Source organism: Struthio camelus, chromosome 3 (assembly GCF_040807025.1).
Source record: "Struthio camelus isolate bStrCam1 chromosome 3, bStrCam1.hap1, whole genome shotgun sequence".
In the NCBI taxonomy this organism is placed as follows: Eukaryota; Metazoa; Chordata; class Aves; order Struthioniformes; family Struthionidae; genus Struthio; species Struthio camelus.
In genome coordinates, this window is record NC_090944.1 from 65467227 (window position 1) to 65493571 (window position 26345).

Genomic DNA, 26345 nt, shown 5'->3' on the forward strand with positions numbered 1-26345 from the left:
TCAGAAACAGTGTAGACACGAGATCTCAAGCACAGAATTACAGAGATCCAGGCACCAGACCTGCCTTACAGGAGAAGAACTATGCACCCACAAAAGCAATAAGGCAAAGGAGACCAGCCTCAGGACAACCTCAATTCTGGAAGGCAGCTTTCATTTTCTACTCACAGTTCACCCATCTCAAAACAACTCAAGTCACCCAGAAACATGTTCAGTGTTACTAGAAAAATCAAGAACTGAATTCAGTCTCAAAACACATCAGCTCCTGAAGCTGGCACTTTCTTGATACATGCAAGGTGACTTCCTACTATCCAGTGACCTGCAGTCACAATTATTTGTCAGTACTTGAATGTGATGGCAACTAAGTAGCTCGGTAAGTGATTTTGCCATTACTAGTAAATAGCTACAGGCATTGTATTGACCTGTCAATACACTGTATTGGCACAGTTTCATAACCTGTCTTGACCTAAGCGGATTTTAGCCTGTGCTAGTCGATATAACAACAGTCCAGTGGTCAGGTGACTTTTACCTAACTTGTTCTAGCTTAGGTCTGTGAATAGTATACACAATAAAAGTCTCTATGTAGCCACTTAGTGATAAAGATTAGCCCTTTACATTAATTGGGGCCATGGGAGGCTACTGAGTAACTCTCCCAATTGGTACAGTTAGTCAACTTTAGCTGGGAATCACCGAAGAGAGAACAAGCAAGAAGGTTTTGTTAGAAAACGTGTAAAAATAATTTGAAATAGATCCAATACGAAGAAGAAAGAAACCCCAGTCATCAACATCATATCCCTCCCACTGAAAACTTCAGGACCCTTATGTCCCATAGCCCCTCCCCTTTCTTTAGCACAACTGAAACTGTTGGCCTTAGGACCCAGAGGTATGTTGAAAGCATGAACATAACACAGTAGAAAAGGGGTAGATGCAAGGAAAATTATGCAAAATAATTTAATACAAACATTCTCATAATACAGTTTAATAATCTAATTAGGAATATACATGTTAGTATCATTGTAAATGGACAAATAGTAACTGGTTTCTCGATCAGTCTGTTACAACTGAAAATATGAGTTATATTTGTTACGCAGAGTGCTCAAAACTTGGCAAATGCCTCATTTCTCTGCACAATGCTTCATCCCTTCTTGCACAGAACAGAACAGTCTTCTCCACAGGACACCACTACTCCACAGGACCTCAGATTCCTGCAGCACAAAGCAGAACTCTTATTTGGGCTCTATGTCCTTAGCAGGCCTATGACACTTGATTTCTCCCTTATCCGTCACTAAAGTTAGAAGGCTCAAGGCGAAATAGGTGATCTTACAGTTCAGTACAGTATAAGATCTTACAGATCAGTACAGTATAAGATCTTACAGATCTTATAGTACAGTATAAAGCTACCATAGAATACTGTATTTTCTTCATGTCCTGATACAGGACTAGGACTGTTTCCCCATTAGCTGTTATATTCCTCATTTTCTCAGTACCATACTCAAGACAGTCACAATCAGGCATGCATAGAATAGCAACAAAGAATTGCAGCTAACATTAATAAGATCTCTGGTCTGAAAACAAAGTACTAAAAAAATGCTGAGGTGCCTGCCTGAAGGCCCTTGCAAATTTAACAAAGTTGTCTTACATTTAGAACTTTTGCCTCCTGTTATTGTGCACAGAAGTGTCATAATGTTCCTCCTCACTTTATACAGTGTTCCAGTCTCTGGTTATGCAGCATTATAATCTGCAGCAAACATAACAGTATTTTCAAGGGTATTACGATTTGGCAATGGGATCACCACAGAAAAACCCAAATGAAAGTTAAGCCTATATTTAACACCAAATTCAGAAGATAACATCTTAACCTCATCATGCACTTAATCCATACAAAATACCTTGAACATCTATATATTCAATAGGCACCATTCATTCCCTGATTGAAGGACAGCGGTATCTTTTGGAAAAATGTTACAATAGTAAAATAAAACGCATGCAACTGAAGACTGTATCATAATGTATACAAAGAAGAGAAGTCTGAATTACAGTTTCTCAGTAGCCTTAATTTCAGCACTGTCAAATTATTAGATATTGTAAATCTCAATATTTTTTTAAATGACAGAATAGCTTGATCAGATTTTTTTCTATAGGAATTTGATTAGCACATGAACATAGGAAAAATCTGTACTAACTGAAGCATATACAACCTAACAGCATTTCCATCAAATGAGAGCAGAAACTGAAACACTTTGGAGCAAACTAATACCTTTAAAAGTTTCAGACTTTGTAAAATAAGTTTCTGAAAATTCAAAGGCAGCAAGTTTGCAAAAGTTGGAGATGCACAGATAAAATACACCTTGCACTCTCCATTTTTCAAACAGAGGATGAGCCATTTCTGAAGCATACTTGTTTAACTTTTAAAATAGCAGTAGCTTTTTCAGTACAAATACATATTACAAACAAGCATAAACTGTTCATCTCAGCAATTCATGTTCTCCGACTCTTCTCTAAATCTATTATACATACTACAGTTCTATCAGATGACAGAAAGAATAGTAAATTGTGCTTTATTAGATTTGCAGTGAGCATATTAGTCCAGAGGTAGAGACAATAATAGTCTCTCCAAAAATAATACCATGAGATTGTCAGCTAAAGGTCTTAATACTCATTACACATAATGGTAAGATAATAATAAAACAACAAAAAACAGTAATAACAATATTAAAAATAAGATTATTAATAAGAATCTACTTGAATGCCAAGTGTCTGGCTCTGAAAAACTACAACAGAATAAAAAAGTAACAAAAATAATGACTTTCTTAATGCCAATAATTGAGTGTTGGAATGTTTAGTTATATTGTATGCGTTAATAAAAAAGTCTGTTGCTGCATAAGGTTTGGTGTCCTGTGACACATGGAATACAAACAGTCACTGTGCAACACTGTTTTCAGCTGAAAGCCTTTTGTTTCACTACTTGGCTAAGAAAAATTTTTGACTCCCAACCAGATGTTATACTCTTGCATGGTTGGCCGTAGTTGAGTCATCTGCTCCTGCTAGCAATTTTGTGATGACAGAATGTCTTTCTGATTAAAAATGCATAATTCAGGTTAATACTATTATTAGGTGCCAAATATATTTTATATCACAGAAATTATCTCCAAAAATCCATGAGGTTCATTCTCTTTAAACTTACATGAAAACAGGACTGACACCTATGAGAACAACCACTATTACATTTCCTACCCAAACATCAATCTTATGTCTCCAGTAAACCTTAGCTTTTAGACTCAGCATGTAGACACCCACATCAGAGCACAAAGTTCCCAGTGTGACAGCTGATGTCAGTGAATACTGGTGTGGTGTCCACTAGTTTGAAACACTAGAGCCTCTAGAGATACCCCAAGATTTCATTAGTGCTGCACACCTAATTAAATGAACTACGAAAAAACTACAGGGCAAGCAAGGAACTGCTGATGCGGCACCTATTAATGACTAGGAACAGACAAACCAACAAGCCTAACTTGCCCTTTCTATTGACGGGTCTAGTAAATAAACGTTGAGTTACCAGACGCAAGTAGATAGACAGATATACTGGAAAACAATAACGTGGCCTTTCTAGAGAAAATTCACACCTCACAGATACAGTGGGATTTAAAATTTTGTTTGCATCGACATCACTGACAGAAGAACATCAAAAAAGTCTTCCAAAGTTCCAAATTAATTTCATATAGTGCTAAAAGACAACTCTATCATATACTATAGTGAAGAGCCACACTCTTTGTTACAATGGATATTGGATTCATTTTTTTCCCTTTGTGTCCTGTCTGTTGATCAAACAAGGGGAAGCCTGTTATATCTATGCATTTTAAATTTATTGACCGCTAATAATTGACTGCTAATAGGTCAATTAAGACATAAAAAATAAAATCAACCAGTTTCAAATCCAGAAAAAGCCTGTTTTTACTAGACAAGTTTCTGCTGCTTAGTACCTTACAAAAACAGCATGGGAAAACTCTCCAAAGTTATTTAAAATAATATGTCAGAAAAGTAATCCATAACTACTGAGTGCATGCTTACAAATGCATTTCTAACAGGTATATGGAGTAGACTGCCGATTACACTGTAACATTTCATTCCTTTACATGCACTGTTACTAAAAAGACATTAAATGCAGCTTCAAAGAATATTTCAGGAAAACTTTCCAGAATGCAGCCTGCGGCATTTTTATGTGAATTTTTTTAAAATTGTAACCAAGAGACAACTCTGCAAAGAGCTTTCAATGGGAAAACCAAGTTATTGCTAAATCTGAAGAATTCCCTCTTTAAAAAGGCACGTTACATATGTATGTTTAGGGGCTCTGGTGACAAAGGACACAGAAGTGCTCTCCCTTCCAATATTTCCGATATTTATAGGCATTGACACCATTCTCTCCCCTGAGCCTTCTCTTCTTCAGGCGGAACAGGCCCAGCTCTCTCAGGCTCACCTCCTATGAGAAATGCTCCAGTCCCTCAACCATCTCTACGGCCCTTCGCTCCAGTAAGTCCATGTCTCTTGGACTGGGGAGCCCAGAACTGGACACAGCACTCCAGGTGAGGCCTCCCCAGGGCTGAGCAGAGGGGCAGGATCACCTCCCTCCACCTGCTGGCAACACTCTCCCCAATGCACCCCAGGATACTGTTGGTCGTCTTTGCTGCAAGGGCACACTGCTGGCTCAAGTCTACCAGGACATCCAGGGCCTTCTCCGCAGAGCTTCTCTCCAGCAGGGCACCTCTCAGCCTGTCCTGGTGCATGGGGTTATTCCTCCCCAGGTGCAGGACCCTGCACTTGCCTTTGTTGAACTTCAAGAGGTTCCTCTCCGCCCGTTTCTCCAGCCTGTCCAGGTCCCTCTGAATGGCAGCACAATGCTCTGGTGTATCAGCCACTCCTCCCAGTTTTGTATTGCCTGCAAACCTGCTGAGGGCGCACTCTGTCCCACCCTCTGGTCATTACTGATGAGACTGGCCCCGATATTAACTCCTGCGCTGTAACACTAGTGACTGGCCTGCGGATTGACTTTGTGCTGCTGATCATAACCCTCTGATCTGACAGCTCAGCCACTTTTCAATTCTACTTCATTGCCTATTTATCTAGCATACATCTACAGAGAACACAGTGGCACATGACAAAGAGCAAAGACAGCAAATGTCTAATTTTAAACTTCCTGGAAGCAATTCCCTCTCATCCCACCCAACCTCTGAAAAAAACCAACCAAACAAAAAAACCCATGCTGAATACACATTTTTTCCTAGTTTCTAGTCTACCTAAAGAATATCTATTAAGTATTTAGTTTGCGCAGTTTTTCCTACTATAGGTTGTCTGAAGCATTCAATTAAAAAAAAAAAAACACTACACACTTGAACAGGAAAAACATAGTACCCCTCAACTATATAAAACTCTGGTTTCCTTGTAACAACATTCAATTTTGTTGCTTTGCCCTAAAGCCTTTTTTCCTTTTCCCCTGTTAAACACAGTAAATGAAAGTCTGTGTTGCTCCTCCACTTGAACACTGAGTTACCAGCCCAGCATCTGTATTTCTTATTAGGGTTATTCAGTTGGGTCTGAATTCCATCAGTGATATTGTCTTCTGCAGAGCTACACACTAGCAAGTGTTTTTAAAATGCTGCCCTATACAATTGTAATAAAGGCTTCTACTATTGCTTTTTTCTCAGCTGAAATACCATATGTATTTATTTTTAAGAGTACTTCAGTTGTAACGATTTGCTGGACTCGCCTCTAAGAAAATACTTACGTTATTCCACATTAAACAGGAGACATTAACTCCTCTTGTACTGGTAATCGATCATACAAAGGTAAGCGGGTAAATCTGGTCACGATTTTTCCCCTCCAACAACAAATCCTCATACCTGACAAATAACAGTCAGCCAAATAAGGCTATTCATCAAGGCCTCAAGTTTTGGGCGTCAAGAGCTATCCTAAAAAGCAAAGAAAATATCTGATAGCTAATGTGATGAGGAGAGATGATCAAGGAAAAAAAACAGGAAGTCTTCTTTCTTCAGCATAAATTAAAAAAAATTTTTTGAATATGCAGCAGTTGGAAAAAAATAGTGAAAATCTTAAATCAAGGAACTAATTAAAATAGAGATTAAAAATCCCATACAAGTGCACTTGCAAGTTCTTTTTGGTGTTTGTTTGTTTTACTGAGTACTTGTGTGCAACTTCATATTAAGTAATTAGCTTAAGGCCTTCTGCCTTAAGGTAGTTATAGGTCCGTATCACGCAAATGTCAGCTTACATATACTCAGTCTCTCAAGAGGGTTTGTTTGCCTGTTTTTGACTCCTGCTGTAAAAATCTCCATTTCTATACAAAAAGGAAACAAAAATGCTCTAAACAGGTAGCATGTTGCAAAACACATTGTTAGTTAAGGGAAAATTTTAAAATGATCTGAGTAAGCCATTTACAAAGAAGATAATCATAGAACACAAATCATTCTCAGTCAATTTCAAAAAGTACTTTATGTACAATGTGGCTTCCAATACATCAGTTTTATTCTGTAAAATTATAAATGATGTCTTAACTTGCTAAGAAACAGTACAGAAGGGTACAGGACTTTGCAGAGTAACACATTTATCAAGAGACAATGTCTTTACTGAATATACTTTTACATTTGTTCAAAGCTCAATTTTAAATTCAGCTAGCAAAATGCTTTAATGCATTTTTTTTTTAGTTTTATATTATAGAATTCTTTTAAATACCTGTAACACAGGAACCTCCAGCAATTAGTACAGTACTCTTCCCTTACCAAGTCAAGTCTAAGTTCTAACAAAGAGAAAAAATGTTGATACCTATCCTTTTTTTGTTAAACTCACCCTAAATCTAGTCTACTCTATTTCTAAGGCTTCAATTGCTTTCCACCCATAGTTTAAGGATCAGAGAGATTAGGTACAATACAGCTTCCAAACAACAATTTATCTTCAATGAAAGTGTTTATGATAAGTAACATTAAATATGATCGATCTCATTGTACACTAACTGAGCTATTTACATTTTGGAAATATCTCCTTTTACAGATAATAAAGAATTCATTAAACTGTCTTTGAAATGGATCACTAGTGATAGCAGTATATCATTAAAAAAAAGACCAATTTATGATAGACATTTGAAAAAGAAGCAAAAAAACAGCAATTAATGGACTGATTAGCAACATACATAAGTAAACATAAATCCCATTGCAGTTACCAGAAATTAAGTGCTACTTTCTACTCCAATCCAGAAAAGAAACAAAAACAAAATCAAGAACCAAAATAAGCTAAAGAAACCTGATCTTCGGTGTTTCTCAGGCCATGTGAAAAAGGAAAACTAAAATACCAATGCTTTGTGAACACCTGCAAAAAAAAGCCATACAAAAAGCTGCCTTATGAATATCTTGAGCTCCTTTACACCAAAGATTCACATCTGATACTACTAAACTATACTTCAAAAGGCAGGATGCAAAATGAGCTGCCAACGCCACAGCCCTCTAAGCCATATCCAGCCTATATTCTACATATAAAATGTAGAGAAGTGGAACCTGCATAGCATCTTCAGCTTCCTCCCTTGCCCAGTTACCTAAGAACAGACAAAAAAAAAAAAAAAACTAAAAATAAACTATTCAAGCTACTGTACTACATGGTTACTGTTTAAAGGTAATGTAGTTTTCTCTATAAAGAAGCATTAGGAAGGTATAAACTGAGGTGAAGGTATATATGCCAGGAAATTCTTCCGTTTCAACATCTGCTACAGCCTGCTGGGACTTTCAGATAGCAGGTAAGCCACCATGTATAAAGGCAAACATAACAGCACAAGAAAGACTGGCTATGAGTTAACCCCCCTGAGCTGTCAAGCAATAAATTAATGACTTGAATTAAAAAGTCAAACTAATTAAGCGATGATAAGCATGCTTATTTTCACAGCAGAGAAGTAAGAGTCTATTAAAAAGGACAGATCCCTTAAATTCCATTATGATGAAAACAGACCCACAGAAATAGCTTTTCCCTAACCCTCTAACGGACAGGATTAGCTTAAGTACCATTCTGTGTGAAACGTAAATCAGCTGCTTCCTCCTGTTACAGACCAGGTTAACATACACTGGCATCTGCAATTCTGTGCCCTCATGCTGACTAAGGTGTGGCAGTATTGCCACTAACGCCTGATCAAAACTCCTTTTCAGCTCTGGAATGTTAAGACCTACCAATCAGACTATGTCAGAAGCAACCATTACGAATCTGTGGCACAATAAGCTTTAGGTAATTTGCTAGGACAGTTAAATCTTGGGAAGCATAGTGCAATAAAAAAGATTTAGTGACAGATGTACAAATTCCTCAGTCTGCCTCCTGGTAAGGAAGAAAAAAACCAATCAACTAACCAACCAAAAAAATCTCACTCATTTATCCTCTTCTCATCTATCTAGAGTATACTTAACAAATTTGCTATATGATGTGACCTTAAGATCACTGCAAGGAAAACAGTGCCCTTTGCAAAAAAAGAAACACATACACAAAAACCGTAGCAGAGATCTTCACTCCACAAGAATTGTTCCATACACAAACTAATGAATTTGCTCTCAGTAGAATGATATTATAAAGTTCAAAGTTTCCCAAAATAAAAAGCAGTAACATCTAACTGGAGAAAATAGGTTGGAAAACATTTATCTTACAGACCTGTTTCACTGTTTATGATTAACCATCAAAATAACTGTTTTCAGTAGTACATCTTCTAGAGACAATATTTCCTTTCCTTCTGAGAACTATAGGGGCTTCTGAATTCTAAGGTACTTAGGGCAACATTCAGCATACATACAAATAGCATACATACCTCTAATAAATCTGATGACAAGAAAACTCTGTTTCCAAGTCGTTAAAAACCTTAAAAGGCAAGAATGCAACTCTTCCAGGGCAGACTTAAACCAAGCATCAATCCTCAAGGAAATTGGTATGTTGTATATTGTATATACCCTAAGTCATCTTTAGGAAATCAAACTTGAATCTCTCTTCTAAAGTTCTGTCAGTGCCACTCCTCATTAAAATATCTACTAACATTACTTAATTTGCTAACTGAAATAACTTCCTGAAAAATAGCAGAGGTTGCTTATATTTTCATTTCTTGCTGTCTTTTTGTCAGTCTTTTGGGAAGCCACTGTCACAGCACTTATTTTCAGATAAATAATTCTCTGCACATATCTTCATAGAGCTCAATGCAATTAACGTCGTAGCTTGCCACAATGACTACATAAAAGGTTTGGGCAATTCAGTTGATAATAAGTAGGAAGAAGTTGGGCCCCTAAAGAGATCTTGCTTTACATAACAGGATGTTAAAGAAAATAAAAAGAAAAGAAAAGGGAAAAAAAAAAAAAGATTTGCCTTTGACATCAGTACCAATGAAGGTAGAACCTCGCTGCTGCGTTATGTTCAGCACCATGGACAGCAACATGGTGTTCCTTACTCGTTATCCAAGCCTCTCAGGGAGAAAACACAAAAATAAACATACACTCAAATGTACATAGCGAGAAAAAAAAAAAAAAACATAGTTTCAACACTAGCAACAGGCATAGCATCAAAAGAAATTCCAGTTCTTAAGTCTTCTAGAAGTTCTCTCTACCTCTTTCTAAACCCTTAAACAAATGCTTCCCTTTTTTTATAAGAATCAGCAGTGAGAACAAAAGAAGCTCAAGAATAAGTAATATATCTATACATGGCACCGCATTTAGTAAATTTAAGTGACCATATTTACCAAAATGTGATGTAGGCACACACAAAAAGCTACACCTAGCTTATGATCAGCTTTTAACTTTTTCAGTTTCTCCAGTGAAAGGCTGTACGTTACCTTATTTAATGCATCTTTTCCCTCTGTCTCCAACTTTGCTATACTGACAGTTTTCTGAAACAGTCAGTAATTACATAAGAAAAATAAGAAGTTTAAAGTTGCCATAAGAGAAAAAACTTTAATGCACACCCAGACATCCCTTCCTCTCCCCCTCCCCCCCCCCCCAAAAAAAAAAAAAACAATCTGGGCTTTGAAATGTAGTTTTTCCTGGAGTATCAACTCACAGCTACTGAAAATAAAGCAAATTAATAGAAGAAAAATTTGCTTCAGGCTTTTTGCTTGTATAGAACGTGCAAGGATATAAAGAATACCAATGCCTGCCCAAACACAAGTGGAAAAAAAAGTAATCTTATGTATTAAATATTCGCAGATAAGGCAGAATGTACCAGTACACAACATAATGAATGGTTGTCTGCACTGTAGATTGCAAGGGCACACATGACAAGGTATGAAGCAGAGCATGAAAATAAATTAATAAAGGCAAGAATCCTGGGAGTAGAGTGAATAGCCAAAAAAGTGTTCTAAGATTAGTTTGAAGAACAAGTAAACAGATCATCCTGTCAAATTCAGTCTCTTTTAGAATTACAGTATTCTTGCACTTAAAAATAAAAAACTTTTAACACAGCATAAACCAAACAGCCATATGCTTTTAAAAACTGACTGCTATTTATAGCATTAACTTGTAGATCCATTACATTCCTGTGCTCTAGTATCAGATACAACATGGGAGAGCTAAAGAGCAATTTAACCAAAAAGATCATTCACAAACGTCAAATAAAGTTTTACCACTCAGTGGCTCAAAATTTTTTAAAAATATAAGTGATGTAAATGATTTAAGTAATTTACATTAATTTGTTGAAAATACAGGTTAATGCTGGAGAGAAAGACAGAAGTAGAATTTCAAGGTATATTTCTGTTTATTTTTATATTTTTACCTTGTAGATATATTCTATATGGCTTACTACCTACCCAACACAAATCAGTTGTATTTTTAAAAATGTGAAACCTACATTTCTTATTACACAAAGTAAAGAAATAAATAGATGTTTGAATTCTTCTTCCTTAATCTTCATTACAGAACTAATTTATCAGCTTTTCCATTTGCGAAGTTTTAAGATGTCAAGGACACTCCTGGGAGATTACTGAAATACATTTTTGTACAATCTATTCCAACATATCAACATTCATACTGCAAAATACCATATCTGAGAAGGCACTGCCAGACATACCCTTTGATAAAAGTTAAGAGCTTTCAGTCACATTGTGAGCAAAAACATTGTTCAATTAAAATCTCTGGATTACAGCACACCTGTTTTCTAAACACATTATGGTTTAACCCTCTACAAAGTTATTTTTCCAGCATTTTTCTAAAAGTTTTTAGTATCATAAAAATGAAAAGAATAAACTGAATATTTCTCATAGCCACATCATACTTATTTTAGTTAAAAAGGTAAACTTTCATTTAAGAGCATCTTTAACAAGCAGGACTGCATGAACTTTTCAGCCATACCTACATCTAAAGGATAACATTTTGAGCCTAATCAAGTGACAACCGTAACAAAAGGTTGCTCTTCCTCATAGCGTTCTATGTTCAGTTAAAAAAGCTTGACTAAGGGAACAGAATCAGGGTAACGTGCATTAAGTAGGACAAGATGGTGAACAGCTTTTGTGTTGGGCTGTTTTTTGTTTCTTCTAGTTATTTTTGGAATGTAATGCCTTCGGTTATTGTTGTGACATCAGTTATTAGAAAAATAAACAGAAACCTGGCTTACTACTGCCAAACTTGAATCGGCCAAGAAACATACACATCTGTTTATGCTTTCGTACCATTATGTAGAGATTTGCTGGATTTATTCAGTAGCAAGTCCGCAAACAATAAGAAATGGTTAGCGAGGTAAGGTCTACTTCCCCCGCCACGTAGTTAATAGGAAGCAAAGTTTTCAATGTAGCTTCACAGGGAAGGAGGGGAGCAACGGTATCACTGATTGGCTATTGGTATGGCAACGGTACCGTATTGGCTATTGCAATTAAAGCCAAATCCTCAGTGTGGAGAATGAGATACTGAAAGAGTTTTTATGAGTAGAAGTCACTTAAGGCTGAAAGCTACTGTTTCCAATATAATGGCTCAGAGTAAATAATGTTGCTATGCATGTATTAGATGCAGGACATATCTGGGTTGTATTTTATGACATTTACAAAAATCAACATATGTGGCACCACTAAGGTTGCATGACAACACAGAATTATTTGAATATGAACAACGCCTTATAAGACTATATTCAGTAACCATGGCTATAATGTTTGAAGAAAGTACAGAACCACCTTGACTAAGGTTAAATTGCAATCTGACTTTTTTTAAAGAAGTGGTATAAAGCGAGAATGAAAGATTCATCATTTTGAAGCAACTTCTTTACACTTTCATGGTGCGACACAAAAATGCAAAAAGAGACCAACTTCTGCCTACGCATTTCTGTAAGACGTAACTTTGCAAAGTTCTTTGTCCGTGACAATTTATAGGTGTTCAAACAGATGAATATATAAATACCTTATGCAATTACATAGAGTTTTCTCATTAATTTTGTTTGTCAAAAATAAATAGGAGATTCTTTTAGATATAAAACATTCGCATTTGGAGCAAAGTGTTTCAACATTACATTCTTCACCGTGACCTGGAACTTCCTTGATTTTTATCTAGAACAGACAATAATAGCAAAAGCCTTCCTTTATAATGCATTACTTATCTAGAAACTCTAAAGAGATCAAACTAAACTTCAGGTATTTCTTAATTTGTTCATAGGATTTCTGTCATCATATGTTAAAAGCAGCTAAAGCTTGGCAGATTTTAAACTTCACTATTTTTTTTTTTAAAACTATAAACCCTAAAATAACTAGTCTATCAGTTTTTTTAAAATATCTTTAAGATACTGATTTATTAGACGTAACAGCTGAAGTACACGAGAGCTGTAACATCTAACCATTTTTCATCTTGTAATTCTACATTGTCTAACTTTTTGCCAATAAACGAGATAAGTTCATGAGGACTTATCCTTATATATAGCCTTATAGATAAGGATCCAGTAAAGTATATTATTCATCCTGTTCCTAAACTTACTTGTCTCTTCATTTTGGTTATTCTTTTTCATGGCTTTGTTTTCACATGTTACTGTCCTGGAGAAGCTAATAAATGCCCAAATATATTAAAGAAGCATTGCAGACTGCTAGGTTATGCGAATGTATGATCAGACAGTGTTTCAGCAACATCACATGTTCAGTTACGCAGATATAAGAGCATCCTTAGAATATCAAGGTGTCAGTGATTTCAGAAGAACTCACTCAGTGGTCAACCATTAAGATTATGAAGGTAGAGAGGAAAGGAACTTCATTTGAAGCCTTATTTTTCTCCCCTCTAATTCTTGTCCTACTTCCCTCTTCCTTCTTGACAACTGGTTGCAAAAGGCTGTAAAGTCACTGAGCTAGTTCAACACTGAGCTCTGAAACACACCCATAGCAGGTCTGTATACCTAGTCTTACAAGACAGGTACGCAATGATAAAGCGCAGAAGAAGCATTTCAGGGATACATAGTCCTGAGGTCTTCAAAGTATCGGAACAATTAATTTCTTTTCAGCTTCCTAACTAACATTAAATAAGAGCTATCAGACTTTACATCAGGACTGTCAAATATGTTTCCATCCCTTATCTCTTGTTTCAGAGATCGATAGCATTTAAGCTTTTTGGAAGGTGACCAGATCTGTACTCTGTGCATAGATCTTGTCACCAGTATGAAAACTTTTGCATTGCACTGTCTCCACTGTCTCATCTGCTGGCAGATGATATGAATTCCATCGTTCACGCTAAGAATCAGTGAAAGAAGCGCAAGCACATTCAGTCCAGAACTTAGAATCCTATAATTTTTGTTTTATATAATACAGAAGGCAAGAAAGCCCTTCTTCAGGTCTAAATTAGAAGCAACAGCTGCTTTAAAGCAATTCTAAGTACTTCAGCTAGCAACTACTTAGATAAAGCTAGTAATTGCTACTTTTATTTAAAGCCTGAAGAAGGCTTTGTGAGCCCACAAGCTTGACTTATTTTTTAAACTATACCAAAGACATTCCATCTTTACCCTACCTTTGTCATTATACCATCATGGCTACAGAAAGCTCCTTTTTTAGTGACTATCCCTTTCTAAGCTTAACTGCTACAGAATAAGGACTTAGTCTGACCCAAATTCTCTCTAAAACCTCTCTGAGCAAAAGCTCACTGTGAATTCACAAAATATATTTGAGAATTTCTAAGACACATTTTGAGAGGATATAAGCAACATAAAAAAATAACATTAAAGAATGTATTCAAAACTATCTTTTTGCATCAAAACTCTTATATTAGTTAAATATAAAAGTTTACATTCTTATATACAAGAAAAGACTATGGAAGAACTATCTTCTGGAAGAAACTCCCATTTAAGGTAAACTTCCCTCTGCCCATCATTTGCTCTTAGTGCTCGTTTTTAAACCTATCCTAACAGTAGATATTAATTTTAAGTAGGCTGCAAATTTGTTCTTTAAGCACATCGTTTAACCTCCTTCATGACCTTTCCATACATGAAAGGACAGAATCAAAATTTCTGTTATCACACATCAAAGCAGGTACTCAGCCATGGAGATTCTTCTGGTATCCAGTAAGTCCCAAATACAAAGAATTTAAGATCTCTGAGAACATCCTAATTACCTATCGCTACAGCAATTAGAGTCCATAAATTTGTCCTTTTAAAAATTACTTAAGTTTTTATTCTTATATAGTTATTATATTATTATTGTTGAATTAATTCATTGGCACACAGGGAAGTATTTTGGAACTGCTTCTGTGTATATGCAGTAAATACGAACTCAGTGAGATCTTACGTACATGCAAGGTTCAAGCTATATGAGCTATAGCTCTTTTATACAGTGGTGGCACATTCAGCGGCATCAAACTCAGCAGTTGCAAGAAAGAAATCTGTAAGAGCACACACAGCAAACAACTCGAAACCTTGTGGAGATGGTCAGAAAGGGAAGGTAAAAAGAACATACCAGCATGACTGAAAAGAAATAACTTAAAGAGGTCTGCTTCAGAAACATCTTCTCTGCAAAATTTTCAATTCCTACCTTCAGTGTCTCTCTTCTTAGAGGACTTACTTCACCTATCTTTGGAATAACTAACATCAAATCACAATTAAATGTCTCTAAAAAAGTTCTTTTTTAAAAAGTGTAATACTGTATTTTCAGGTCTTCTAGTTCTGCAAAACTGCTATTTTTGATGTAATTACAAAACAGCACTTATTCCTATCTCACCAATCACAAACATATGTAGAAATGTTGACATTCCAATATGCACTCCAATCACACAGTCTGTGAAGTTTCAATCCTTTGCATGCGATCCCAGAAGTGTAATACTGGCCTACTGCCAATGTTACACATTAGGGTAATCACAGAAGGTTCCTTTAAAAAAAAAAAAAAAAAAAAAAAAACGTGTTTCCAAAACTGTTAATAGTATCAAATACCACAGGATGATAACTTATGTCGAAACACTTCTAATGGTTCTTTAGATTTCCATTTCTTCCCTCTTTTTAAGGGCTCTTCTTTAAAGTCCACCTATAATCCAAAATGGACCTTCTGCAGATAGGTGAGTCATTTTGGAGGCAGAACACTTCCAAACAAAAACTGACAAAGTTGAACTGGAAACATAACGTTTTGTTAAGAATCATTAACATAAATTAAACCCTGAAGATCTTACTTTCCCTAACTGCATTCTGTGATAGCTTTAACCAGCCCAGCAAAAAAGTCCACACAATAGGAGCAGCAAGCATAAAGATTATCAAACTTGCTATTTATTTTTTGAAATAAATTTACTCTCTACATCGCAAAGGCAGCTCACTGTGCTAATTACTACATTAAAGGTTGTTTTCCAAGAACTTCTCTCAAAGCCAGGAAGACAGAAAGGAAAACACTAAGCACAGTACCAGGGCAAAACATCACCAGAGTTTTACAGAGGATTTTCCCCCTGCTTACATAATACATCAATCTAATAGAATTTATCACTTTAGAGCACGTATCTACCCTATAGCCCTTACAGACTTTGCTTCCAGATAATGTAGCATTTCCGCAATTAGTATCCTGCAGCCAAAGCAATGCTGAAAGTTCTCAGAGTACAATCCTAGTGTGGATCATGTGTTTATTCCACAAAAGTCAAAGATCTAGGTTGATGTCACAAAGCCTGCACAACAGACTTCAAGACACACAATTGCAAATGCTCAAGCTGTAGACTATAGCGTAAAGAGGGTATATCAAAAAAAAACAATTTATACTTGTACTCTTCTGGCAACTGTAAAAGCAAATCCCATTCTCCCTTACAAATAAAAGCACAGTAGCAACCTGCTTTTGTTTTCCATTCCAATTGCCTTAATGAAATATATATGCATATTTTCACCTGCAGCAGGCATAATTCAAAACTGCATTAGCACTGCAGCATGCAGTAATACAAACATATATATGCAATCTCATAACCACAGTTTATTTTTTGCTGGCTTTAATCTTGATGTCAGATGCTACTTTATCCCCAAACTGGTACGCAGATCTTTTGAAATGCCTAAAAATAAGGAGCTTACACTAAAGAGGAAGACCTGAAATTGCTTCAGCTACAATTTACTGCAGTCTTTAAACATGACATGGAGCATCATCTTAGTTTTTAAAGCTGCATTTCTAACTACTGACTTGCCATACTGCCCCTGTGAATTAAGTATTTTAAAGTTATATCAAGTCAGTCATATTTTTTCAAGGTAACAAAAAAATAAACTACAGTTAAGCACTTCTGAAATATTGTGCTTAGTGAAATGGCACTCTCCTATTATTTTGCCTTACTCTGAATTACTGATCAAGCCTGACTGAAGGAACATCTCCTTTTCCCTTGTGTTCCTGTATTGCTTTGACTGAATCACATTCTCCTGAAGTAACTTGAAAACATGATAAAGGAATCCTAATTTTGGAATTTACATTTACTCCATGAGTTACCTGCATCTCCTGTGAGGAAAACATTTTCTTCTGCTGCTATTCATGTTGTGATACAAACCATACAAGAAAAAAAAAAACAAACTACTGAGTTGCACTTCTTTGTTAGAAGACATAAGCTTTCTGAATAACTTACTATGTGTGTCCCTTTGGCAGTGCCCCACGTATAGTTATTTTTCTTTTTGGTATACTATATTGGAGGGTTTGTTTTGATCTCAGTAAAGCACCTAACTTCAACTTAATGAGACAGCCTTAGAGAAAAGGTGGAAGACAAAAGGGTTTGAGAGAAGTGTTTTATATAAAGGACATTACACAGTTTGAGAAGTACGCTCATAGTAAGAAGTTCCTAGATTGTTCAAGAGGAATTCTACACATGAAAGTTAGTAGAACAGTCAGCAAACCCAGGTCAGCAGGATCTGGGGCAAATATGTTCACAGGAATATTCTATTGTGTTTTTGACTCAGTCATTCAAATTAGATGTGATAGAAGTTACTTAGTTCATCTTTGAAAGTTAACTCTTACTAAGAAACTAAATATCATGTTTCCTTTTTTCTCTCTATATATTGAATCATCTCTCAAAAATTGTAACTACAAAAATATCAAGATTTGCACCTCTATGTCAATGAAGTCAATGTAATAGAATAAGATATTAGAGATAACAATTAAGATAAAATTAATGTTTGCAATAGATGCAAGAGAAGTATTTTTTATTATATATCCTGTTTCTATTCTAAAAAGCACTGTTCTTCACTCTAGAACTTTTGTTTACCACAAAGCTCAGTTAAATTCCCAAGCTTTCTGCCTAAAACTTGATGCTTGAGCAAAGAAATCAGAAAACACACACAAGGTAAAATATTACCAGAACCTACAAGTCACTGGGAAACAAATGCAAGATTCCAGTCCTGCAAAAGTCTAATTTATGTGTAAAATCCTAGTACAATCACAACTACCTTACAGTTATTTTAAATGCACAGCCTGAAGACAACTCATAGCTTTTATTTGCAAAATGTTCTGAAATCCTTGGCAGAACAGACATGCATGTAACTTTTCAGAATTTCAGAATAGTATCATGAAGCATAAAATAACGTATGAAAAACACAGAATTTACTTTAACTCTTTTCATATCTTTCCATACAAAAGTTCAAAAAATTCCAACACTATGCATCTAAATCAATATTTAACCCATATCCACCTGAAGATATCCGATATACAGTAACTCAAAAAACACAGGATGCACATCCAATGATGTGGAACTCAAGGGTAAACACATATGATTCCACAACGCAAATGGAGCACTGTTTCTGAGGTCAACTACTATTTAATGAACTACTGAGTAAAGATTCTGGAGAAAGAAAGGGAAATACATCAAAGGAACAGAAGCAATAATTATTCTTTGACAGTATTACCTTGCATATCTACTAGGCCCTAAGGTAAAACTGAAATACATGTGCTGTCTGCACCATTTAGGAACCACAAATCTGTAGCAATATCTTTAAAACTTTAATCTACAATTTGCATGCATATGAAGTTAAACCGCAGTTAAACCAGCAGAAGAATCACTTTATTTTCCCCTTATGAAATTTCAATTCAGCTGAAGCTGACTATGAAGATATCAGACTCAGAATTCAAAACAAGACAGAAATACCTCTCCTTTTGCTGAAGTCATCAGTTTTCGAACAGAGGTAACATAATGTGTTCTGTGATAAATACTGTTATTTAACTGATCAACTCTGCTTCAGTTGTGTATAAATATGAACTATGTCTCCAACGTGAGACTGCCACCAGCTTTCATTCTCTTCATTCTTACTTCTAATGAAATGTCACCTTCATCCATTTTAGCATACATCTGAAGAAGGCCAGCAGCTCCTCCCTTAGGGCTTTTAAATTACCTTTAAAATGTTTTAGCTATGTAATCCTTGACAGAAATTCTTTCCATTTTCTCTTTAACAAACGTTATCTGTCCTTCATTCCTAAACAAAACCATTCGCATATGGCTTGTTCACCCTACAAGAAAGATTACAGCACCAAAGCATTTTTTTAGTTATTCCAATAGCTACTATCAAGTCTGAAACATGGGGCCTACTAGCCTCGATGATATACTTTCAAAATACATTGTAATTTCATCCCAGTCTTTAACAAAGAGTCAATATATTTTCTCTACTGGAAACACATCATGAGAACTCTTAAATCAGCATGACAAGGCCACAGGTATTCTTGCACTTCACCCTCAACATCTAAGCATTTAAGACATTACCAAGCACCTTAAATAAGCCCCTCTTCAGCAAAAGGAAGCATCACTTGAATTTCTCTGTTTAAAAAAACTCCAAAAATTACTTATTAAAGAAAAGAAGAAAAACTACACTTATTATAGAAGAACTACTTCTTATTATAGAAGAAAAACTACACTTTCCCTAAAATAAATAGCCAATCAATAGTCCCTTTTCAATAGGCTTGATTGCCTATCTCCCACGTATCCAGATTCCTGCCCATTCAATACTGATTCCGGGCATAACTTCCCTAACTAGAAAGTGATACTACAGCACTTCCTGCGAACATTCCATCTCTCTCTTCGTACACCAGGTTTTCACGTTTTCAGTATGTCTGAGCTTTTTTTACTACACGATTGATAAAAGATGCACTGTGATTCCCCCGGGGGGACTGAGGGTAGCTCTGCGAAACGGGGCAAAGAAGCCATTCCAGACGCGGCCTTTAGGGTATAAACCTGCCAGACTTCGCCCGCTAAAGGGCACACGTCCTCCTGGATTAAAAAAAAAAAATCAAACCGCAGAGACAACCCTTCTTAAGCGAGACTCGTTTTGCCTAAGTGAAGAGGAGAAACGAAAAAAAGCGTCTCTCTCTTTCACGCGGAGGACAACCAAACGAGAAGGGAAAAAGAAGGGAGGATCTGGCCAGCCTCCAACCTCGCCTGAGGCCGGAGAAGCAGAGCGGGGAGGACGCTCTCTTACCTTCGTGAGCTGGGCAATCTTCTTGCTCATTTTGAAATGCAGGTCCGGGCTGTGCTCGGCGCCGAGTCCCGCCTGGGCAGAGGCCGAGGCGAATTTTCCCGCGCCGGGCGCGGAGCTGCTGCCGCCGTAGCTCTGCTGCTGTTGCTGCTGCTGCCAGCTCATCCCCGGGGTCGCCATCTTCACCGCCCGGCCCCCGCCGCTCTAGCTCCGCCGCCAGCCGCCCCACGGGGAAGCCGAGCAGCGGGCACCCCGGCCGCGAACCGCTGCCCACGGCGGCTCCCCCCGCCTGCGCGGCCGGCCCGCCGGCGCTGTCTACCGCCGCCCTCCCCAACAGCCGCGCGGGCGGGGGGCCGCGCCGGGCTGCGGCATCAACCCCGCGGCGCCGGCCTCTCTCCGCCCTCCCGACACCGAGCAGGGGAGCGAGGCGGCCGGCCGGCGAGCGCGTCGCCGCCCTGGGGCAGCCGAAGTGGAGGCGGGAGCGGGCGGCGCCCACGCGGAGGGCCCGACGGCCGTTGGCGGCGCGCGCCACCGTTACCAGGCTCTCGCCGGACTGTTTACGCCGGGCGGCCGACGTCACTCGCCAGCCCCGCCCGCAGCCTCCCCGCGTTCGGAGCAGCCGGGGCCGCGCGCGGGAGCCTCTGCGCGCGCGCGCGCGCCCGCCCGCCCGGCGGCTCGAGAGACCTCGCTTCCCCTTGCCCTGGGCAGCGGGGGCGCGCGCGCGCGCGCGCTGCTTTCCCCTCACTCCCCACTCCCGCTTCGCTCTACGAGCTGCGCGCGCGCTGCCCCCTTCCCCCCCGCGGCAGGTGCGCGCGGTGCCTTCCCTGCCCCCCCCCCCCCCCCCCGCCGCTCGGGGGCGACCGTTAGCGGACCGTTAGCGGACCGCTCACTTTTCATCCGCCCGCCCCCGGCCTCCCGCGCACATCCCTCGGGCACGGCTGAGAGAGTCCCTTCTCGGGGGGGGGGGGGGTCCGCGCAGCCTGGGGCGGGCGCAGTGAGGGGAAGGGGAGACCGGCCTGAGGCAGGGTCGCCCCGCCGTGGCAAGGCTTGGGGCGCGCACCCTAGCCGCCTGCACCTTTCCTCGCGGAGAGCGCTGGAAAAGCAGCGGGTGTCAGCTGGGCGCTAGGCTAGAGCCTCTCTCCTCACTGGGAGGGCTCCAGTGATACTGCAGCCTGCTGTGCATAAGTAGATCTAGCCTTGGTGGCCCCTGGATAAGTACTGGTCTGCGATGGAATAATTATCATTTTCTCACAACAGTATTTGGTGGGGAGAAGTATCTTAAGATATTTGTTACTAAATTAGGTAAGCCCTTGACTGCGCAATTTCTTCTTCAGGTTTTAGGGGAAAGAGCAACATAGTTCTCACAGGCCATGGAGTGACCCAGCAGAGTGAAAGGGGAAGGCATCCACTGGAGCTGGTCAGTCATTTCTGTGACTGCAGACATAAGCCTCTGCAAACCATAGTTATATCATGGTCTGACTGGGTGAATACAGAGCAATAGTCCCTGCCAGAAGAAATTCACAGCCTAATTTAGTACATCGTCTAGCTTGGATTAGACTGCTCTCTTTTTCTGTTGCCATCCTGTGCAACTCTGGAGAGCATCCATCCTCTAACAATTTAATGTCTCTTTGCTAGGCTCTGGCCTTTTGAGAATATATATATTAATGTGGTTGGACATATATATGATTTCCTGATTAAGAGCCTCTGCACTGATCTTTCAAGAGTCCTTGATATTCTCTGTTGTGGATGTTTATCTTTGTTACTGCTTTATTTTTTTCCTGCTCTAAAAACCCCTTTTTTTGTCTGGATTCTTTGTAGGCAGACAGAAATATCAAAGAGGTAAACTACAAAAATACATAGCTAAACCTTTTGTTCTCAACAAGGGTAGGGAGAAAAAACACTTAGAATTTGAAAATGACAGAAATTGGAATAGTAAATGATAGGAATGGATCCATTTTACAAAGCAATGTCTCACTTGCCAATAGAAATTCATGCTTATATATTGGCCTTCTAGAAATAAATGTTTCTGAAAATATTGTCATAAATAACCAACCCAACACGGAACTCCCAGAGCAAACCTGAGGTCATGAGGCAGATGGGATTCTTTGATGTATAAACAGGACCCTAACTGGAAGATACAGTTAGATGCTGCTACTGTTGTATAGAGTGCTTGTGAGAGAACAGTTGAAATACTTGCATCAAGTTGCAGGGTCTGCAATTCCCCTGTGTCAACACACTGAAAAGGTATTCAAAAAGAGCCAGAAAAATATAGGAGTTCTGGAAAAGGAGTCTTACATTAAAAGGCTTAATAAACCCAAACTATTTTGAATAGAGGGGAGTCTAAAAAGTGATTGCATTCCAATATTTAACTAGCTGTGTTGCCATAGGCTGAGAATGTGTGTTGTTCAGGAAATTCTGACACTGATTTCCTTTTTTTCTTTCTGAAGTGGCCCATTCTGGCAACAGAGAACAAAGGACAGATGGTATCTACGCAGGCAGTGATTCATACAGATGAAACATAACGGGAAGGAAGAATATTAGGAGCATCTGTATCAAATCTGTGTCCATAGATGACATCCAAGAATAGCACATACTGTTAATTTAGTTTTATTAAATTAAAAAAGAAGTCAGTGGCAGAGGTGGCTGTGATTTGTTATGTCTAAGAAGATCAAACTTCACACAGAAGAAGATCAAACTGATCACAGACTACACTGTTATTCTGAAGACTTGGTTTCAGTTAATGGCTGTGTCTGACTTACTTTGTGACTGTAGGCATGCTCTTTAATTCCTGCAAAAGGACACTTTTTCTTGGTGTACCTAATCATGCCTGTGGTATTAGGGAATGGCTGTCTTAATTTATGATAGCTTATGAAACTCTTAGAAGTCTCAAAAGTTACAGAAACTATTATCATTTTAATTTTATCTACACATTTGAAACACTTTGGATAGATTTATTTTTCAAATAAAGTAGAGTGGTTTGGAATGATCAAGATCTTTTCTGAAACAGTAAGCTTTACTGTGTTTCATTTTTCAGTTTCCTCTGAGAAGTTTATACATTTGTTGTGATTCACATTGGCCCAAAATCATTGTTTTGACCCATTTTGAAATTACTTATTTCTGCTAGGACGAAACAGTCAGATAAGTTTAATTTTTGTCTTTATCTGATATTTGAGTTGCTGAATAGTAACTTCTGTCTAGGCCCTTTTAAATTCAAAAAGATTATTTAATAAACTTAATTTATATTTTGTGTGTCTTTTCATAGCAGTTTTGATACTTTAATTGTTTTCAAATATCTCCTTATACATGTTATGCCCTTAGAACTCAGATGTTGACCGCTAAGAACCTCTTCTTCAGTCAGGTGCACGCTTTACGCTTGTAGCATAGACGCTCTTTTCTTTAAGGTTACTGCTGAAAAGAGGCTTTATGCAGCCAAACAGCCAGGGCCCTAACGCTTATTTCCTTGATAGGATTTCATGAGAACATCAGTATAGTAGGGGTGTGGATCCAGAGGTCTTCCAGGGTTTGGGCTGAGATCGTGCAAAAGCAAATGTGGAGACAGTGCTCTGGGTTTGCTGAAGGATGCAAAGAGCAGTGCAGTGAGGTTGGGCTCTATTAATGCATACCACTGCTGCAAAAGCTCAGCAATGAAATCCTGAGCGTCTCCATTTACCACTGGCTTATGTAAGTGACATATAATTTGTATCTATCCAGTGTCCATAAGTCAGTACAGACTCTGTGTAGGAACGCTCTTAGTTCATGTATACAGAAGATTTTTATAAAACTGAAAATACTGTTCGTAAAAAATATGCTTTAAGATTGCATTTTCATGTATGTGCTATGTAAACATACTGGCATGTGTGTTACAACTTTATAGTTATAGTTTTTCTAATGTAAAATCAACAACTCTGGCTATGTGAAAATATACCTGTGCTTTTTGTGTTCTACCACATATCTATTTAACTGCATCTGCATGCTTCATGTTCTTAGGTATGTGTATATGTTTTCTAAAATAATAGAATATTAATATTGAGGTATGCAGGACTGGGAAAGAATTTCATTTACATTCAATCTGCTGGGAATACTGTGGATTGCATATTTTTTCCATGTGTACAAAACCTTTATTTATCTCAATACAGCTTTGAATAAGATAAATGTTTGCAATCACTACATGCCTTATTTTTAAGCCGTAGGCATAAAGCTCCCTCTCCGATTCTTCATAGACAAAAAGTGTTACAAAAACTAAGCTTGCTTTGTGATAATGTCTTTTGACAACTCCGAAGACATCAGAAAGTCAGCAGCTTTTACTGAAAGGACAGTTAACAAGAAATTTGACCTAGTGGTATTTGCAGGTTTCTGCTGTTTAATTTGTTAGCTAGCAGCCACAACTCAAAACAGTGAGTTTTCAAATTCTGTGCACATGTGTATGGACAAAGGTGTTTATATCACAATTCTCATTTTCTTTATCATTGTATGTGTAAATTATGCAAGCATGTAGTAATAAATACCTAAAATATGGAGACTTAAAAAAAAGAGATTTCTATTTATTTCTACCTGAATGCTAAGCTAACTATTCATTACATACATAGCTTAAGTTTATGTACAATTTTAATTATTTTCATAAAATAATACTTTACTGTTTAAAAGAACAACATAAAACACTCAAAATAACACCAAAGCTCAAAGGTTTCTTTCATTCCTACTTTAATTTTCTGGTCCAAACAAACCTGATAGAATATCGGAATAAGCCCATGATGTCCTACTTTAACATAAAGACCTCATTGCTGAGGCTGAGGTTAATCTATGGTGCTGAGATCATAGATTTCTTTCTGTATAAGAAATCATACAAAATAATTTATTTCTGAAAGTGTACAAGTAATACGGGCTTGTTTTGTTAGCTGTAGATAATGATATAAAGAGGAGTGTATTTACTTTCACATCTGTAAAGGACAAACCAGGAGCCAAAACTGCCTCGCTATGGTTGCAAGTATAAGTATGAAGGATATGAGAGCCCTGACTTCCACTCTCTGAAAAATGGCAGACTAAATCCTGATCTTAATGTTTCAAATCAATCTTTCTAGATTTATGCTACAGGTAAATTTAGGGATGCAAAGAAAACTCATTTTATTTCTCTGTTCAAACTCAAGTTGTAGACATGTTTCCACACAGGAAAACACAATTTTATCAATATATGCTAAATTTACTCTAATAACATTGACTTTTCTACTGCAGAGGGGAGATCCAGTCTTGCTTTCCACACTGGAATGTAAATTTAATCAGCTGCCTAGGACACTTTTATCCAAGGATATTAGAAAGTGTTTTTGTTGTTAATCATGAGGAAAATGGCAGGTAGGACAAAAACTGATGTATTAAGTAACATTTGAATTTAACGTCTTTATCATTGACTTCTGATCTTTTACATTTTTATGCTTCCCCTCCCTACAATAACTCAGTAAGTAGACAGTTTGGAGCCCAAAAAAAATATTTCAGTTAATTAATACATTCATATTTTTCTTCATTGGGATGAAAGCATTTTCCTAGTGAAAGGAACAGTGAGCTTTGCCATATTCTTAGTTTCTTGCAGGGAAGCACTGAGTAACCTTACTGACTTCTGTAATGTGGTTTCTTAATCTTCCTCTAAGGACAAAATTATATGCAAGGGAGCGCTCAGGGGTGTGGGTGGGTTAGAGGATCAATTTTAATGTAAATGTTAAAAAATATACATATATACTGGGACAGGAGACAATGTAAAGGAAATCTGCCATGACCTTTTAGTAGCAACTGGTAAAGATTATTTTTTCCTTTTATTACTATGTAATCTAATGTAACTTGCTTAGCTGAACCTTGACATTACTTAAAAATGCTGAATTTGTGTGTACATAAACATAATGGACCTAACTGCTTTCTTTTTGGAAGAAATGCAGCTTTATAGGCTAAAATACAAAAATAATTGTGACTGATAAAGATATTATTCAGAACATTAATTCACGATAAACAGTACTAAGCACCAATGATTGAGTAAAACACTTCCAACATTGATCTTCCTGGAAAAATCTAGCTGGATGCTGTTGTTTGGTTAGTTCTGGTATAGTTATTGCCAGCTGGTATTTATCACATCTATCTGAGTCTTCAGGAAAAAGATCAACAGAAGAGAAAGATCATCAGAAGAGAAAAGCAGCTGCAAGCAGCAGCATCCACTTTAATTGTTGCTGCTCCAGCATCTAACATCATATATATCTGTTCATTATAGGAGCAGTGGAATAGAATTAAGCTGGGAGATAATTTAATTTACTGTTTTCTAAGCTGGTATTCATATTGTCCCACGTATGTACTCATTCTGACTTCAGGATGCCTGTAAAATCTATCCACTCTTGCAACAGGCACAATGGATGAAATGTAGGGATTTTTGTCGTTGAGGTCATCACTGCAAGGTCAGATGGGATAGCTGAAAGCTGCATGGAGTAGCACATGTCATCTACCATGCAGGTAAAAGCACA

The 26345-nt window shown here is 37.8% G+C and overlaps 1 protein-coding gene across 8 annotated transcripts in view; it reads right to left on the bottom strand.

Moving 5' to 3' along the window:
- FAM184A (family with sequence similarity 184 member A) overlaps window positions 1–20151 on the bottom strand; it is a 92083-nt gene extending 71932 nt beyond the window's left edge. For 6 of the 8 annotated variants that reach the window (XM_068938154.1, XM_068938153.1, XM_009681672.2 and 3 more), the window contains exon 1: window positions 19855–20150. In XM_068938154.1, the coding sequence (XP_068794255.1) occupies window positions 19855–20031 (177 nt within the window). In that variant the 5' untranslated portion in view covers window positions 20032–20150. Of the gene's footprint in view, window positions 1–19854 lie in introns of all 8 variants that reach the window. The other 2 variants (XM_068938152.1, XM_068938149.1) reach the window with 1 other exon arrangement.
- Between the last annotated feature and the right edge of the window lie 6194 nt (window positions 20152–26345).